This window comes from Mustela erminea, chromosome 18 (genome assembly GCF_009829155.1).
Source record: "Mustela erminea isolate mMusErm1 chromosome 18, mMusErm1.Pri, whole genome shotgun sequence".
Taxonomy (NCBI): domain Eukaryota; kingdom Metazoa; phylum Chordata; class Mammalia; order Carnivora; family Mustelidae; genus Mustela; species Mustela erminea.
The window spans coordinates 17,599,707-17,618,023 of NC_045631.1; the positions used below are offsets into that span (position 1 = coordinate 17,599,707).

An 18,317-nucleotide genomic window follows, 5' to 3' on the forward strand; every position below is an offset into this window, starting at 1 on the left:
GCTCACTAGGGTGTCCGCTTCTCCTTCTGCCTGCTGCTTCTCCTCCTACTTGTGCTCGCTCGCTCTCTCTCTCTTTCTCTCTGACAAATAGATAAATAAAATCTTAGAAAAAAAAGTAAGACTGTCACATCTCCTTTAAGCGACACACAGAGTCACCTCTGGGGTGAAGATCTGAATCCTAGGACTAAGGTGTGTTTTTTAAGTGAACAAAGGGGACCAAGGAAAACATTCAAAACCCTCCAGCCCTGTCCTTTCCCTGTCATACTCTGATTGCAGAGGACCCTTGCCCTGGATCTCTCTCCCAGTAGCCGTACACCGGCAGGGCCTCTGTGTCTTCTGCTGATAACATTCTTTCTCTTCATTTTACATTTAAAACTCCTATGGTTTCCAGATCTCCATTTGAATGTAACATTCTTACCTTCCCAGCCAATCTGGATTCTCTGTTACAGGCCCCGCTGGCACTGGGGACACCTTCCTTCAGAGCACTCACAATTGCACTTAGATTTATTTGTACAATTGACTGATGGGGTATGAGCCTCCCATTTAGGACTGTAAGCACCCTGTGGGTAGGGATGGGGTCTGTTTTTACTCGAGACTGTGTCTCCCAGGCCCAGAAGAATAGACCTCCTCTAGCCAGCTCTCAGTAAATAACTTGTCAGATGAATGAATGTAAGAATTCAGAGACCTGAAGTTTCACTTATCCTCACAAAGGGGCAATTTAACCCTCTGTTCAGTACCACCAGCCAAAGGTCATTCCTGATACTCCTCTCGACAGATGCTGCTCCTACACCAAGGCCCGCATGATTTAAGTCTCTGTGCAAACAGAGTGCGAGAAGGAAATAAACTTGTGATATTTTCTTAAAGTCACTCAACCCAGTACCCTTCCTTCTGGACCAGTAAACAATTCCTATCTATCACTTAGCTTTTGTTTGGGAACTGATTTCATTTTTTTAAAGCGAGGCATGAGCCTCCACAATCCTGAAGGGTTAGCTTCAGTAAGACCTAGCTTATCAATACCCAAAGTGTGGTCCCTGGGCCACCCGCATCAGTGTCACTTGGGGGCTTGCTAGAGAGGCAGGACCTCAGCCCCACTCGTAGCCAGACCCAGGGAATCTGAATCTGCCTTTTCACAAGCTCCCTAGAGGCCTCTTATGTGCGTTTGGAACGGAGGACTGACTTAAAATTAACTGTTCATTTTTTTTAAAGCTTAGCTCCAAACAAAGCCATATGCTTTCTCTAAATGGTAAAGAAAAAGCTCAAAGAACCTTATGAGTCCCCTCTAAGCTGTGGAATTTGTGGCTAAATTTTGATTTGCCTTTTTTCTTCCCCCTCCTACTCCCTATAACACAAGAAGCACCGAGAACTCAAATATTAGCTGTGTCTGCCTAGGGCAACCGGGACCTGGTACTATGGCTACCAAGGAAATGAGTTTAATCCTTTTTTTTAAAATTGAGTTATAACTCACATAGAAGGATGCATTTAATTCTTAATAGGTCAGTTAAGTGCTTTATCAAGAGAAAAGCCAGCCGGGTGAAGGCTGGGAAGAAGATATTCACATAATAGAGAATAAAAACACAGTTTGCCTCATTTAATAACTGTTATTCCCAGAAAACACACATGATTAGTACTTTAAGTCCTAGTTTTCAACACTCTCAGGAAATGAGTTTTCTCACCTACAAGTCCCAGCCACTCAGCCCTCACTACTGTGCCTCAGGAACGAGAAAATGCTCTAGATCCCTTACCCTAAGAATGCTCCCAGAGACTCCTTGCTGCAGGGATTTATCAGGCCCACTTTGTGGATAAGGAAACTGAGGCTCAGATCATGATAATGAGCGATGAGGAAACGGAGACTCAGAGTCTCACTGATGGAACCAAAGACCATTCCTAGGTCTGTCTGACAGGTACCCTTAGGATAGTGTTCTGCCCACGTCATTTGGGATTGAGGGCTCCACCGCCCAACTGCATCAGAGCACACGAGGTCAGGCGCTGAGAAGGGGCTGTTCCGCCTGGACAAGTACTTCAAAAAAAACAAAAACAAAACAAAAACAAAAAAACAATGGCTTTAATGGGGTATAATTTACACACCGTAGAACTCACAGCATATAATTTTTAAGACAGCCAGGAACACGAACAGTTATGGAAATAAAGATGTCCTTTTCCCTCTAAAAGAAAAGCCAAAGGTGTGGTGAGCCAGTCCAGCAAGTCTTCAGGGAGCCCCATGGAGTCAGGAAGGCCTACCTTGGATTCCGTACAGCCGGTTGAGGCGTGACCGCCGGGCCTCGTCAGTATAGGGGACAGCTAGCCAGGGCATCTCACTGAAGTACTGTTTGAATGAGTCCTCGGACCTACAGAGACACACATGGAAGCAAGGCTCGGTTATCCCCAAAAGCACCACCGCAGGGTCCTCCCTGCCTGCTACCAAGCTACAGCCGGGGCTCCACAGGTTTGGCGCCCCTATTGTGCTCCTCGGATACCAGATTATGGGGTCAGGGGGCGATGGACTATTCTACCCCCTCTGGTGTACACGGAGAAGCAACAGCCTCCTCACAACAGGCAGATGTGAACTAGGCCATTCCAAGCAGCCCGCTCCCTGGGTCCTAGCAATTGAACTCCGGCCCAACTTCTCATTTATCAGCAGAGATAGGTAGCACTTCTATAAGCAGCCTAGGTGTCCATGGACACTGCATTGCCATGACACTTCTAGTCTGTGCGTATGACAGTGTATATAAGCACACTATTAACCAAGCGGAAGCCTGGGATTCCATGTATTAAAAAAACTATAGGAACGACAGATCTAACCACAGTGATAGGAAGCAGATGAGGGGCTCCCCGGGGCTGGGGTTTGAGGGTGCGGACTGAGAAGGCACCTTGTGATGATGGAAATGTCTATACTGATTACAAGGGTACATACACTGGTCAACAATCATTGAATTGTACGAAAGTGATCCTTCAATAAAGTTTTTTTTTTTTTTAAGATTTATTTATTTATTTATTTGACACAGAGAGAGAGAGAGATCACAAGTAGGCAGAGAGACAGGCAGAGAGAGAGAGGAAGGGAAGCAGGCTCCCTGCTGAGCAGAGAGCCCGATATGGGACTTGATCCCAGGACCCTGAGATCATGACCTGAGCCGAAGGCAGCGGCTTAACCCACTGAGCCACCCAGGTGTCCCATTGTTTTTTTTTTTTTTTTAAGCTTTAAAAAAGCGACTGCTCCATGGGTTATGCCTTCAAATCTAATCCCCAGTCCCATGCAGAGATGGGGATCTGGGGATGGAGCATGGCACAGTGCCGACTTCAAAGAGACAGAAGGGGGGCACCTGGGTGGCTCAGTGGGTTGGGCCAATGCCTTCGACTCGGGTCATGATCTCAGGGTCCTGGGATCGAGCCCCCGCATCGGGCTCTCTGCTCAGCAGGGAGCCTACATCCCCCTCTCTCTCTGCCTGCCTCTCTGCCTACTTGTGATCTCTGTCTCTGCCAAATAAATAAATAAAATCTTTAAAAAACAAAAACAAAGAGACAGAAGGCCCTCGGTGTGCTGGCATCCTGGAGAATGTTCTGTGAACAGGGACTTAAGAAGCAGGAGCACCTGGTAGCTCGGTCTGAATGGGACCTGGGGTTTTGTGATGAAGGAGGGTCATTGATGAGTAAAACTAACAAGAGGGCCTGAAGCACAGGAAGTCGCAGTGAAAAGGACCTGACATGCTCCCGGAGTAGACTTCACCCTTATTGTCTTTAGGACAGCCCCAAGGCCAAGCATGTGGCCAGAGTGAGGGGAAATTATGGCACAGCCATTCCAGACAGGTGTCAAATTTCATGAGCCTCTGGCTCTTTCCTTCCCATCCTTCCCTTCCAAGCCCTTTCATCGTAATCCAAAACGCTGAACACATCAGAAAATCACATCCTCATCTCTAATGACCCAGGCTGGAAGTGGACAGGCCTCAATATTTACAGCAAGGACAGGTTTTTCTCGGCTCCCCTTCAGACAGTTGTGCGAGGAAATCTGAAATGTATCTCTCCGTTTGCCAATCATCCCACATAAGCCTTCCCCAACCCCCATCTCCACACTCTACCCTTGGGAGGTGAGGAGATGGTAAGGCCAGAGAAACGCATGTTAACCACCTCTGGAAAAGGGAACCACATAGCCACACACCCCAGCTCGCATTACCTGTCCGCACTAACAAAGATGATCTCAAATTTCTGGCCTGCCTCCTTGATCTTCCCGTAGGATTCCACCAGGACCCGGGTGAGGCTTCGGCAGGGTGGGCACTGCAAGAGGAAAGGGGGATCCTGCAGCCTGACGCTGGGTCTGGCCTTCCCATTTCCCAGCCACTTGCCAAGAGAGACCGGGTAAGCAGGACCCAAATAGGACTGGGAGAGCAAAACCCAGCTTATTCACGGGCGTATCCCACCCACACAGGGCATGCCAAGGGGCGGCAGTTCAAACAAACCCCCCATAGAGACTGCTGGAAGCCTCATCAGAATGGGTCAGGAAGACCATCCTTTCAGACCAGTCAAAAGAAGTCATCTTCTTGCTGCCATCATCATTCATAATAATAAGCGCCCGTAACATGCCAACAATGCGTCAGGTGCCGGAGGAGGTAAGAACACTGGGGAGACGTGCCCGAGCAGTAACACCTCCAAGAGCCCACCACGATGGGCCCTGGTGGCAACATCCCCGCTCCCTTCCGTCTGGACTGAACACTCACCCAGTGTGCGGAGAAATAGACTCCCACATGAGACCCCTCCAGGCTGCTGCTCTCCAGGGACTGTCCATTATTTCTAAGCAAGGGCCCTGCAATGACTTCCCTGAAGGGTTTAGGTCCCCAAGGGAATTCCAAACCTGAAAACAGGCAACAGATGGTGAGAACGTTGTTAAGATTCTTCCTTACCGCCTCTGGCCCAAGAGACCTCGGAGAGGCACAGCCCAACAGCGTTACCATCAAACAGTACTAGTACTTGTTAACACAAGCGTAGACTCTGGAGCTAAAACACAGGGACACAGGTGGAATCCATTCGTGGCAGAGCCCCACCTACCTCTGAGACAGTGGTTCCTGAACCCAGGTGATCACAGGGCCCGTCTATTGGGCAGGGTTGGGGGTTGGAAAGTTACGGAAGCCTGGGTCACGTTCCGAGTCTTGGAATCTGGGGCTAAGGCTGAAGAGGTATGTCCAAAACATGGCCAAAGAGACTCCCCGGGTAGGTCTCTGATGCTGGGCCAGGCTGGGGAATCACTGCCTCGTGGAGTTTCCTCAAGTCCAGCCCTGGAACCTCCGCAGCTCCCAACTCTGACGGCGTTTTAGAGTCAGCCAGGGAATTTTTGAAAATACGATGTTCCTGGGGCCCACCCCCAAAGATTCTGATGCGGTTGGTCTGGGCTGGGGCCCGGGGAACCCAGTGAGAATTAAATCCAGTCAAAGGAAAGAGTAAAACTCACTCAACCCAGATGTTCTACATTCTGATGACACGTAAGCCCCAGGCAGGAAGAGCAACAGAACTGTGTTTTCTCACGGGGTGGTCCGTGGACCACTGCCTCAGAAATTGCCTCGGGTTGGGGAGATGGGAGAAGCACAGACTGGTTAAAAATGCAAGTGGCCAAGCCCACCACAAAACAAAGGGACCCTAACATCTCTGGAGGTGGGGCTGGGAACTCTGCATTTTTAACCAGCTCAGAGTAGAGAGAGAGAGTGTGTGTGCGTGTGCGTGCATGCGCTTGTGTCTGTGTGTGTGTGTGTGATCCGAGAAAGTGAAGACTGGGTTCTACCAGGCCTGGGTTTTAACTGAGGGCTAGTCTTTGAAGCAGGTGAAATTTTTACCGGAAGAATCCGTGACCAGGGTTGAATCCCCTAATCAGGAATTGAGGAAGGGAAGACCTCACGACACTTGAGGGCTCCAGTGCGGCAGGGAGAGAACCAGAGCTCGGACAGCCAGTGAGCAGGACGGTGATAAGCACTCAGCCGCTCACCCGGCTAGTCAGCAAGGCCTACGCTGCGGGACTTGAGCAGCACCAAGAAATGAGGTCAGTCACCTCCGGGGCCAGGAGAGTGACACAGAGACTGTGACTTTGCGATGGTGAGAGTTTAAAAAGACAAAAAGCCCACAACCTTCGAGTCCGCCTCTAATTGTTAAGGTGACAGTTACTATGGACACAGCACCGAAGTCCGTCTCCGGGCTCTCATGGCTTCTCACTCAGCCCTCAAAACCAAACTTCCCTTTTCCCATTCCATCTCCTTTGGCCCATGAATTAAAGCCCCCAGCAGGGACATTCTGATCTCTTAAAAAATCTTAACCGTGACCTGGAGAATACTGTAACTTCCTCATGGCCATACGCTCTCGCCGAGTAAACCCGCTCATAGACATTTCATCTGCATGATCTCTGCCACTGGGGACGAATCAGGGTAGGGGGACGGAGCGGGGAGTCCGGGATGGCCGCGCCAAGGTCCTACCTTCTGGGTCATCGCGGATCACCAGCAGCCCATTCCTGCACACAACCTTCCCGGTGGTGGCGTCTAGGAATATTAGTGAGGGAATGTTGGAAATGCGGTATTTGTTCCAAAGTTTAAGCTGTAAGAAGAACAGTGAAACAGGTGGTTAAGTCCAAGCCACACGAATTGCAGCGTCCCTTGTGCACTTCAGGCCCGAGCGGTGAACGAACCGGAACACACTGAAGTACAGATCAACCAACAAGCGAAGCTGCAGGCCCATGCACCCATGGGCCCCTCTGGGGCAGGGCAGGGGCATCTGAGTCCCACCCAGGCAGGAAGGGAGGCTTTTTGTCGGTGCCTCTCAACCCTTCTGAGCGTGCAGGCGCTTCCCTGCTTCCCCGGCTCTGCTGTGCCCCCTGAGCCCCAAAGGAGAGGGGACAAAAATGAGAAATGTAGCAAACCATAAAAGTTAAGATAAAAATAAAAAAAATAACTGGGTTCCCGCACCTGGAGCGCCGGCAGTGTCCGTGTGTGCCACTCACCCACAAACACGGGGGAAGCAGCATCCTGAGCCAGCCCCAGCCCTCAGTTCTCGGTGCCACTTAAAACAACCCACAGTCTACTGGCAGACTCTTGAGGATGGCTGTGAACAGCCCAGGACACGGAGCTGAGTGGGGGCTGGCTCCCTTCCTGTGCTCCCAGCCATCGGGGTGAACACCATTCAGGTGGGCCACTGGGCGCTCTGGAACTTGACTGCCAAGCCCAGAGAGCGACATAATTACACAAAATGTCCAACTACCAAGGTGGCTCCAGAGAAGAAAGAAACCAGGGGAAACAGAAGAATGGCCCACTGGTGATTTAGCTGCAGCCTCCCTTCCGGGGGCCGGGGGCCCAGGCAAGGGGGCCGGCCGCCTGGGCATTGGCAGAATGGGGCACGGATGTGTCCAAAGGAAGCAGGCACCAGAAGTGCAGCTGCACAGAGCAGATTACTGTTTTCAATCCAATCCCGAGCAGCGAGGGAGTCCGGTGGGGTATATACCAAGAAGTGTGAGGGCTTCCCTTGTCTGTGGAGACTTGAGTCTTGGCAGGAAAGGCTGTGCGACCCCACCTCCAACTGGCTGGGTCCCGCCTTCACAGTGGGCTTCGGAACCAGCCCTTCGAGCACGTCGTTTGCACTGCCCAGAGCTGCATCATTCCAGAGAAACCTGATAGAGGCTGCAGCGTCTACATGTTTAGAAGAATTGTTCGGGGTGCCTGGGTGGCTCAGTGGGTTAAAGCCTCTGCCTTCGGCTCAGGTCGTGATCCCAGGGTCCTGGGATCGAGCCCCACATAGGGCTCTTTGCTCAGAAGGGAGCCTGCTTCCTCCCCTCTCTCTCTGCCTGCCTCTCTGCCTACTTGTGATCTCTGTCTGTCAAATAAAATAAATTAAAAAAAAAAAAGAAGAAGAAGTTGTTCAATGACAGAACAAGACCATCCTGTTGCTGGGTTTTGCTCCGAAAGTTCGCTAGTGCGAGGATCCAGCCAGGTTTTAAGCTTGAAAGAGGGCAGGGAGGAAGATGAAGTGACTTCTCTGGTTTGAAAAGTAATTACTGGGAAAGAAAAGTAATGACTGGAAAAAATGAGAAGTGTAGCAAACCATAAAAGTTAAGATAAAAATCAGCCATGACTCACCACTAATGAAAGCTGGGACAGCTTCACATTTCTACCAGCGGTCAACGAGAGAGCCCATTCCTCAGTATTCTTACCAGTGTTAGTTTTTTGTTGTTGTTGCTGTTGTTGTTGTTTTAATTTGACAGGAAGAAATGAAGCCTTGTTTTTGTTGCTTATCTTTTACTCATTGATCTTTAGGCATTTCATGTCTCACTACTGTAAGCACACTGTTTCTTCCCCATATTTTTTTGTGACTGGTGAGTGTTAAAATGCACTCAACAGATACTAACTGGCACTTACCAACTTAGCACTAACTTCCTTCCTTAACTCCGCACAAAAGATGCAAGAAAGAACAAGGCAGATGAAGTCATTGCCTTCACAGAGCTTCTATTCTAGTGTGTGACACACAACAAAACAAACAAGACTAGAGCAGTAACTTCAGATACTTGAATAAAAGAAAAAAGCAGGCTAAGAGCAAAGGCATCCTGAGGGGGGTAGTGGTACCTACTTCAGAGAGGGATCAGGGAAGGCTATCTTTGAAGAAACAGCATTTGAGCACAAACCCCTGATAGGAGACAGAGTAGGATATAAATCGGAAATCATCACTGCCTGCATGCTCTCAGGGGTCACGGGCTTGCATGAGATTCTCCAAGGATAGGACACGGCTACAGATGGAAAGGCACTCCCGGGCAGATACAGGGGCCACCCACTAAAGACTGAGAAGGAGTGACAAGTGACAGAGGAGGAAAACAGGAAGACTCTGGTGTCCCAAAAGGCAGGTGGTAGAAATGTTTTGGGGCGGAGAGATTAGACTCCTGTGTCAAATGCCGCTGAGACATTGAGTTTGATGAGGACAGAGAACCAACCAGCAGATATGGCAACCAAGGTGATTCACGACCTTGACCAGTCAAGAAATCAGTGATGCAAGGATGAAAGACTGAGGGAATGGAAGACGGAGGGCCTGGGTGCTGCTCTGTCCAGGACACACACCTGGAGTGGGAAGGGGGACCAGACAGACTCGAATCTGCTTGCCAACACGAGACACCTAGCAGAGGACAATAATTAAAGGAAAGGTTGTACAGGGAAAAAGAAAATGGCAGAGAAGAGGCTAAAGTGGTGACAACAGACGACTTTCCCTTAGAGTTTTGCTGTAAAGGGAGCAGGGCACAGGACTGTAGCTGGAAAAAAACAGGATGAGGTCAGAGAGAGGATATTTTAAAGATGAGGTCAGGGGGTGGATATTTTATAGATGGGAGATACTTTAACATATGCTGTTGGGAATAATCCAGATCAGGAAAAAACTGATGAGAAGGAAAAATCCAGGAACAAAGCTGGTGAGTAGGCCAGAAGGTGGGATCGAGATCATAAATAGAAAGACAGAGCTGGAAAAACAGCTAACTTTTGAATGTAGAGTATACTCTTACTTCAAAGCATGTTGGAGCCTGCATAGAAAGCCATGCTATTTGTAAATAAAGGTAACTTTAGCTTCTTTTTTCAACTTTTATACCATTTCTTTCCTTTTCTTATAGAACTAGATTGGCTGGAATTTCCAGAACAGAACAGTAAGTAGCAAGCATCTCTAACTTTTCTACCTGATCGTAATGGATAGATCTTTTACTATCATATGTAATTTCAGCCCTTGGTGTGAGATATTCTTTACACGATTATTATTCAGCTGTAAAAGGAAGGGAATTCTGATACATGCTATAACATGAATGAACCTTCTGGACACCACGCTAAGTGAAAGAAGCCAGTCACAAAAAGACCAACACTGTGTGATTCCATTTCCATGAGGTACTTAGAGTAGTCCAAGTCATAAAGACAGAAATTATAATGGTGGTTGCCAGGGGCTGGTGGACGGTGGAGACGGAAGAAATGTGGCATTAATGGGTTTACAGTTTCAGTGTTTTTCTTTTAAAAACTGATTCACTTCTTTGAGAGTGAGAGAGAGAGAGAGAATGAACGTGTGCGTAAGGGAGTATCAGCTCGATCTCACGACCCTAAGATCATGACCTGAACCAAAACCAAAAGTCGAGCACTTACCCTACTAAGCCACCCCAGTGCTCCTAGAATTTCAGTTTTACAAGATCAAAAGAGTTACAGGGATGGATGGTGGTACTGGCTACACATTGATGTGAATATATATAACACTATTGAACTGTACACTTAAACATGGTTACGATGGTAAATTTCATGTCATGTCTATTTCACCACAAAAAAAAAAAAAAAAGCCTCCCATAACTTTTTGACCAGGAATGGATGGCTACTTTATGGTTATTCCCCCACCCCCAACATTTTATTTATTTATTTGACAGAGAGTGAGAACACAAGCAGAGGTGATGGCACACTGAGGGAGAGGGAGAAGCAGGCTCCCCGCTGAGCAGGAAGCCCGACATGCGACCAGATCCAAGGACCCTGGGATCATGACCTGAGTCAAAGGCAGACGCTTAACCGACTGAGCCACCCAGGAGACCACATGGTTATTCTTTTGATCTGTTGCAATGTATTTCATTAGTAGTCTTTAACTGCAAGGTTAAACCATCCTTGGCTTCCTAGAAGAAATCTTCCCTGGTCACACTTATTATTAAGGGATCCCAGCTACCATCTTTCCCAGGCCTTGGGGCTCCCACAAACAAAGAGCATCTGGCTACAGACCTTCTTTAGGGGCAGCCCAACTATACCCTAAAGTAAGTTGCAGCCTGTGAGCCTGAAATATAAAAATGGAAGATTCGTTGTGATTAGAATAGAGGCACCCACATTGCACTTGAAATGTAAGCATTGCCTTACTGGCTAGGTCTTTTTAAAGGACAGGTAGCTTCTGGTACCCAGGCAACCTAGCACCTAGAAGCTGAGCCAACCCAGTGTGAGTCAGGGCCATTCCCCAGTTGACATAATAAAAGGGGGACCTGCAGGTTGGCTGGCCTGCCGGGTGATACCCTATGGGCATTAGTACAATACCTTTTAAGACTCTAAGAACAAAGATGCTGTCTCACCACCCCGCACAAATTTAAAAAAACCAATTTGTTCTGGGTCCCTCCTGTAGGTAGAAGGACTAGAACATCTTCCTCCGTCCCACCCTTAATCATCAGAAATCATTCTTTTCTCTCAGTATCCTTCTTGGAAAGGTAAGAAACCTCTTCAGAATCCCCCTAACCCTTCCGTTCCCTCCCTTCTTACTACATATGCCCCCCCTTTCTTTCTCACTGGGGCTCAGGGGAGACAGGAGGTCTTGGCTTATGTTTTATCCACAGTTGTTGGATCTTTTGTTTCCAAATAAAGGCCCACTGGTTCAGTGGAAAGTAATGATGCTCATCTCTGACACTACAAAGTCCATCCTTCTGTAGACTAATACATCATGGTATAATTTTATAGAAAAATGATTTACTGAGGAACTTCCGGCATTCACAGGTGATGCACAGACTGCACAGGCGCGTCCTTTTTGGGCTGCCGCATCACGACCGCCCTGCTCTGAGTCAGTGCAGAAGGCACGGGAATGATCTTTCTAAGGATGTCCATTTTGATACCTCAGTCAGAAAGTGAACCTTATGTTAGAAAAGTCACAGAGGTCCTCTTTGATGATTCTCTTATGCTGACCGGAAAGGAGAAATGCCAGAGCTTGAAGAAATGATCCCAAGACTCACCCCTGTGTATTTTCAAGTGTGTGTGACATCTCAAGTCCACTAACGGTTTTCAAAGAGGCCTCTTAAAGCAGGTTTCATAACCATTTTGGTGTTGTGGACACTTTGGAGGATAAAAGCTACAGATCCTTTCCCCGGAGAAAAATGCACATTCACAAAAAAAGTCTGTGTGTCATTTCACAGATTTTGTGAACTCCCTGAGGGCTGCCGGTCAACATATCTGATCCCAAGTGGCCTATGGACCCCAGATGATGACCTCCGCCATCTTGGGAGTTCCTCGTAGGGCACGGCTTGACCTTGATTCAACCGAGAGAGCTACGATATTGCCCCATCCATAAAACTCCCTCTAATAAAAATCAGCATTTGCCTAAACTCTGAGATGATGTAACAGTGAAGAGTGGGAGGTTATATCCTGGTCCCATGCTGCTGCTACACTCCTGAACTCTGTCCGAACCGACTACTGCCCACGGCCTCCAATTCATCCTCTGCCTTCACGATGCTAAAGATCAGAACCACCCAGGACGGAGTGCCGACTGTACCCTGTTTCTTTGTTTTAAAGATTCATATATTTAATGAGAGAGAGAGAGAGCATGAGACAGGGCCCCCTGATGTCTCAGAAAGAGAAGCAGATGCTCTGCTGATCTGGGAGCCCGATGCAGGACTCGATCCTGAGACTCCAGGATCATGACCTGAGCCAAAGGCAGTCGCTTACCCGACTGAGCCACCCAGGTGCCCCTGACTGCACTTAGTTTTAAGGATCTCCAAGGAAGGAGTTCCTCTTCCTTCCTGGTGTGATATTAGAGCATTTCATCAGAGACAGGAACCAGAGTCGGGGCCTTCTCACGCTCTTAGAGCTCCTCCTTCTTGGGAGGAAATCCGGCAGTGCAGAATGAACATGGGTGCCAGCAGGCCCGGTTCACCTCCCGGCCTTGACCTCTCAGTGGGCGTCAGTAGGAGACACGGTTCTGGAGCTTAGGCAGGTCATGCCTGCTTGCCTGGAGCAGTAATGCCCACGCCTCGGGTCGAATTTGAAACTTAGGTGAGGTGACAGGGGAGGAGACGCTGTGAAAACCAAAGCACAGTACACATGGGACACGTCACTAGGATCTGCATCCAATTTATGCTTATTGCCCCCTTGTCTTGTCAGCTTCCTCTTAAAAAAAAAAAAAACCAAACATTTTCCTGTCAGCTCTGTTATAAAGTTAATCAATCAAACACATAGTTAGTGGGCTGTATATAGAACTCCCTGGAAAATGGGATTTCCTTCTGTCAAGGTGGTATTTTTGCCATGAGCACCTTCTGCAAAACACATACCTATTTTTTTTTTAAAGATTTTATTTATTTATTTGACAGACAGAGATCACAAGCAGGCAGAGAGAGAGGAGGAAGCAGGCTCCCCGCTGAGCAGAGAGCCCGATGCGGGGCTCGATCCCAGAACCCTGGGATCATGACCTGAGCCAAAGGCAGAGGCTTTAACCCACTGAGCCACCCAGGTGCCCCAAAACACATACCTATTTTGAGGCCAGGTTTATGAGGTCTGTTGACTTCCCCCCACCCCCCTCCTCTGCCTGCCCTTCCGTTTTGGACTTCCAGATTTTCAAGGGGCATCTGGAAATTGTTTTGAGTAGACTCCGTGGACTCTGCTCTTCTCGTTCCTCAGAACTCTGACACGTGTGACACGTGTGACACGTGTGGTTCGGACAGGACTCTCAGCTTGGCCTCCTCACCTTGTAGCAGGTGACCTCGAGGTCAAACGCAGTGTGCCTGCGGTAGAGGTGCTGGGGAGGAGGGAGGACCCCAGGCTGGCTGTGCCCCACCCCCATCCCCGCAGCCTTTGAACCAGACACTGGAGAGAAAAGGCTCCCGGCAACCTCAGCATGTGGACAGGGCCTCCCTGGCTGGCATGGCTGCAGCTGGAGACAAGCGAGTGATGTTCACATCCAGTGCCTGCCCTGTCTCGGGTGACCATCTGGCCAAACGTCCACCCCGAGTTCAGTCCGACGACAGTCGGACTGGCTGTGCCACCTCCTTTCGGAGCTGCCCAGAGGCCAGGTGATGTGGGCAGAAGAGGTCGCAGCAAACCCTCTGGGCACAGAGATCTAAGGGCTTAGAACTAGTCCACCGGATTCAGAAGCAAGGCAACAGAGATGAGATGGGAAAAAAAAGGCAGAGGAGACAGTATTAGCTCAGCTTGGCAGAAATCAACAAGGATGACAAAATGGGCTATTGAGTTACTTGAAAGTTCCCGTTCCTCGGCTGGCGGCTGGTTCTGGTTAGCAAAGCCGAGGCTGTGGTTGGAGCTATCATCCTAGGAATGCCGGCCAGGAACGCTTCTCCAGTGACCCACGAAACAATGAAGCAAATATCAAAAGGGACAGGGCTGGGAACTGGCAAACTGCAAAATGGCACGCTCGAAAGCCAAGCGCTTCTGACACACGGGGAGGGATCTGTCAGCACCCACAGATGCCACAGGGAAATGCAACCTGGCGATTTCCGAGAAGCCCCAACTCTGGAGGGTGACTCAGAATCTGTCTCTCGTTCCGAGGTCTGGGCCTTGCACTTGACTGGGGGTCCAAGTTTTTACTTAACAGCTGCTGCAAATCTATGGGATCAAACCCAAAGCTAACACAGATGTAAAATTCATCAGCGAGCTCCCTGGCAAGGTCGGAGAGCCTTCTTAGGCAAGGCTTCCCCGTGCCCTTCCACCAACTGCTGACCACAAAGCCTTAAAAGCATCCCCACCCTTCCTAAATGAACACTACTGAAGTTCATTATCTATACAGTCGGAGAGAAAAGAAGCCCTCCACACACAATCTGGAGGCAGCCCATAAAGCTGTAGGTTATTTAGCATAGGCTCTGGAGCCCAGACTGGCCCAGATCTAATTCTGCTCTGGCCACCCACTGGTTGGTGACCTCAGACAAGCTATCTCACTTCTCTCTTGGTTTTCTCATCTGCAAAGTGGGAATAACAGGGGCACCTGGGTGGCTCAGTGGGTTAAGCTGCTGCCTTCAGCTCGGGTCATGATCCCAGGGTCCTGGGATGGAGCCCCACATTGGGCTCCTTGCTCAGCAGGGAGCCTGCTTCTCTCTCTGCCTCTCCCTGCCACTCTGCCTGCTTGTGTGCACTCTCCCTCTCTGACAAATAAATAAATAAAATCTTAAAAAAAAAAAAGTGGGGATAACAATACCTCTACCTTTGGCTAGAAGTTGTGAAGATTTAGATTATGTTCCATGAAGTGCTTAGACAGAGCCAGCACGGATGGGGTACTAGAGGGTTAGTTAGCTGCTGTGATTACTATCAATTACTATTATCGTTGCTGTTGTCACTACTGTCAGGATCACTCTCAATGCTCCAGCAGAACCCTCTCCAAGAGGTAAGATAAAACCTTGTTCCTGAGGCATGATTCCAGCATGATCTGTCCTGTGACTGAAATTTTAGCTTGGTACAGCTGTTGGCTGGCCAAGTTCACGCCCGGACACATGTTATGTGTTCAATGGATGATGGGTGACCAAGTGGGATGAAGGACTGGAAGGGAGGGCACACTGTGGAGGGGCCAGCCAGACGAGACGCCTAGCTAACCACTAGCTAAGGGCCCCCTGACGTCTAAGACTCTTCCCAGGGCCCTGGGACAGTTGGAGGCCCAGAAGGCTTTTTTTTTCTTCTTTTTTTTTTTTAAAGATTTTATTTATTTATTTGACAGAGAGAAATCACAAGTAGTCGGAGAGGCAGGCAGAGAGAGAGAGAGAGGGAAGCAGGCTCCCTGCTGAGCAGAGAGCCCGATGCGGGACTCGATCCCAGAACCCTGAGATCATGACCTGAGCCGAAGGCAGCGGCTCAACCCACTGAGCCACCCAGGCGCCCCAGAAGGCTTTTTATATTGAAGAACAAATTGTTCAAAACAAGTGCTGGTGGAATTAGAGCTCTTCTCCCTTTCTCTGATGGGGCCTTGGACTCCTGTATCTCCTCATCTTCCCACCTCTCCTTTGCCTAAAGCCAACACAGAGAACTGACCAGCAGGTGAGACCAAGGGAAAGAGGCAGGCGACGGGCCAGGCTGAGGATGAGAAAGCAAAGTCCTCCTCGAGGATTTGCACTCATGAACCTGGAGTGATGATCAATGCTCCCTTCACCATAGCTCCTTCAGAAAGAGGGTCCATGCCCCACGGGTCACAGAGTGTGAGGTTCAGGAAAGAACACGTCCACCTACTTCCCGCAGGCACAGGTATCAGGCCTTACACGCGCCACACACCCTCCTTCTGGGATCATCTCTGCCACTGAAGGCTGTACTAAACACAAAAGACAAGACTAGGTTGGAGTGACATTAAAAAATTGATCCTTCATTACTCTAAATATCAGAACGGTAAGTTTTCTAACCAACGGATCGCTGACCTAGCTGGGTTATGGGATCCAATATTGGCTCTCGTTGCCTCCCAGCAAGAATCAAAGTTCTGCAAGACAGAAACGACGGGGGTGAAATACTGGGTCTGCCTTCAGGAATCTTACCGTTTACCAGTTGAAAAGGATTACATTGACAGATGTTACCTTTTATCTGTTTTACCAAAATTAAAAAAAAAAAAAAAAAAGATGGAAACACAGGACGTCTGGGTGGTTCAGCTGGTTAAGCATCTGCCTTTGACTCAGGTCATGATCCCGGGATCCTGAGATCAAGCCCCACATGGGGTTCCTTGCCCAGCAGGGAGCTTGCTTCGCCCTCTGCCTGCCGCTCTCCCTGGTCCTGCTCAAGCGCTCTCTCGCTCTCTCTCTCTCTCTCGCTCTCTCTCTGACAAATAAATAAATAAATAATCTTAAAAAGTGGGGGTGGCGGGGGGGGGGAGACAGAACCATGACTACTTTTGTCCAGGCCCAGGGCAGATTACAGCAACTGCCAGGAGGAAGGAAGACACGGTGCAGGAGGTAGGTTTGCTCCATCTCAGGGGATGCAGCGGGAGAAAAATGTGGTGACCACCCCCCCAACTCCTGTTTATTAGTGCCCAGGTCAGCTGCTGGTTCCTATGCTGGCGGAGGGGGTGAAGGAAATGACTTCTCTGGCCTTGTAGTACTTGCAGCACAGGTAGGGGAACCGGGCCAGGAGACAGCCTGACGGAGTGAGGGAATGCCGGTCACTCACTGGTGCTGTGCGGACTTAAGTTCTTGTGAGCCTCACCTTGCTCTGCATGAATTCTTTTACAACAGAAATTGCCCTGCCCCTGGTTGGAGAGGTGCGGAATGGTATGGCGCTTCCTTTTATCCAAGAGCTGTCTCTCCGCAGCAGCGGCCAGCCCTCCAGCACACGCCGCACCCGTCCACAGCAAGCCAGCCTCTGCCTTATCCTGTGACTCCAGCGCACTGTCAAATGCACAGCCGGTTCCCAGGTTGAAGGGCCACACACGGTCTTGAGCATAAACCAACCACTACCCCTTAATCCTTTAAGGGGATTGCTACATTCTGGCAGCCCCCAGCTTTACTGCATCAAGGTGGGAAGCAGCGTTGCCAGCAAGCGCTCAGGCTCTGGGTGCAGACAGCATCCACTGGAACCTTTGCTTTGCTGCCTTGGCCAGATTGGTCTCTCCAAGCCTCTGGCTCTTCAATGGTGAAACAGTCCGGTCGTACCCATCTCCTGGGAGAATCACGCACGTATGTGCTCAGAACGGCCCCTGGCCCCCAGCAAGCACTCACATGAGGACACGTCTAACATGTGCCCTTCCAGGTTGTACATCAGAAAGCCCACTGAGGGCAAGGGCTCTGCACATGGTCACACTGCCAAGAGCACTTAACAGGGAGTCATGGACTTGGGTGATTGGGACAGCTCAGCGGCCCTGGTCCGCTGGGAGCCAGGATGAGAACATTCTACAAGAGAATTTCTGCTGGGGCGCCTGGGTGGCTCAGTGGGTTAAAGCCTCTGCCTTCAGCTCAGGTCATGATCCCAGGGTCCTAGGATCGAGCCCCACATCAGGCTCTCTGCTCTGCAGAGAGCCTGCTTCCTCCTCTCTTTCCCTGTCTGCCTCTCTGCCTACTTGTGATCTCTGTCTGTCAAATAAATAAATAAAATCTTAAAAAAAAAAAAGAGGGGCGCCTGGGTGGCTCAGTGGGTTAAGCCGCTGCCTTCGGCTCAGGTCATGATCTCAGGGTCCTGGGATGGAGCCCCACATCGGGCTCTCTGCTCAGCAGGGAGCCTGCTTCCTCCTCTCTCTCTCTCTGCCTGCCTCTCTGCCTACTTGTGATCTCTCTCTGTCAAATAAATAAATAAAATCTTAAAAAAAAAAAAAAAAAGTGTGGGGGGGGGGACTTCTACCAGCAGGTAAGCAGATCAAGCCCGACAAAGGAAGGGAGAGCAGAGGAGTCTCTACTTCCCCAGCAACGATGCTGGGGGTGGGGCAACAGCTCCCCTTCTTCGTGGAAATGAAGACGACACTGCAGGCTGCCCCCCAGTCTGTGGACCCTTCTTTCTGTGGAGGGACAGAAATTGACTAAGAAACGCTCACAAGCACCTGAGGCGCAAGGGGGGCTGATGGTGGCCATGTGTGTGGGCATGAGAAATTAAAAAATAAAAAAGGAGTGTCCCCCACAGCTTGGAGACCCGGGTCTAGCGGCAGTGGTCCCCCATCTT

At 49.6% G+C, this 18,317-nt stretch overlaps 1 protein-coding gene across 1 annotated transcript in view; it reads right to left on the reverse strand.

Annotated features, from left to right (window-relative positions):
• The window catches only part of NXN (nucleoredoxin), a 151,753-nt gene that overhangs the window by 20,161 nt on the left and 113,275 nt on the right, over positions 1-18,317 (reverse strand). Inside the window, exons 2-5 of the mRNA XM_032322396.1 lie at positions 6,444-6,561; positions 4,707-4,840; positions 4,166-4,266; positions 2,239-2,345 (exon numbers count right to left, since the gene is read on the reverse strand). Coding sequence (XP_032178287.1) covers positions 2,239-2,345; positions 4,166-4,266; positions 4,707-4,840; positions 6,444-6,561 — 460 coding nt within the window. The remainder of the gene's footprint in view (positions 1-2,238; positions 2,346-4,165; positions 4,267-4,706; positions 4,841-6,443; positions 6,562-18,317) is intronic.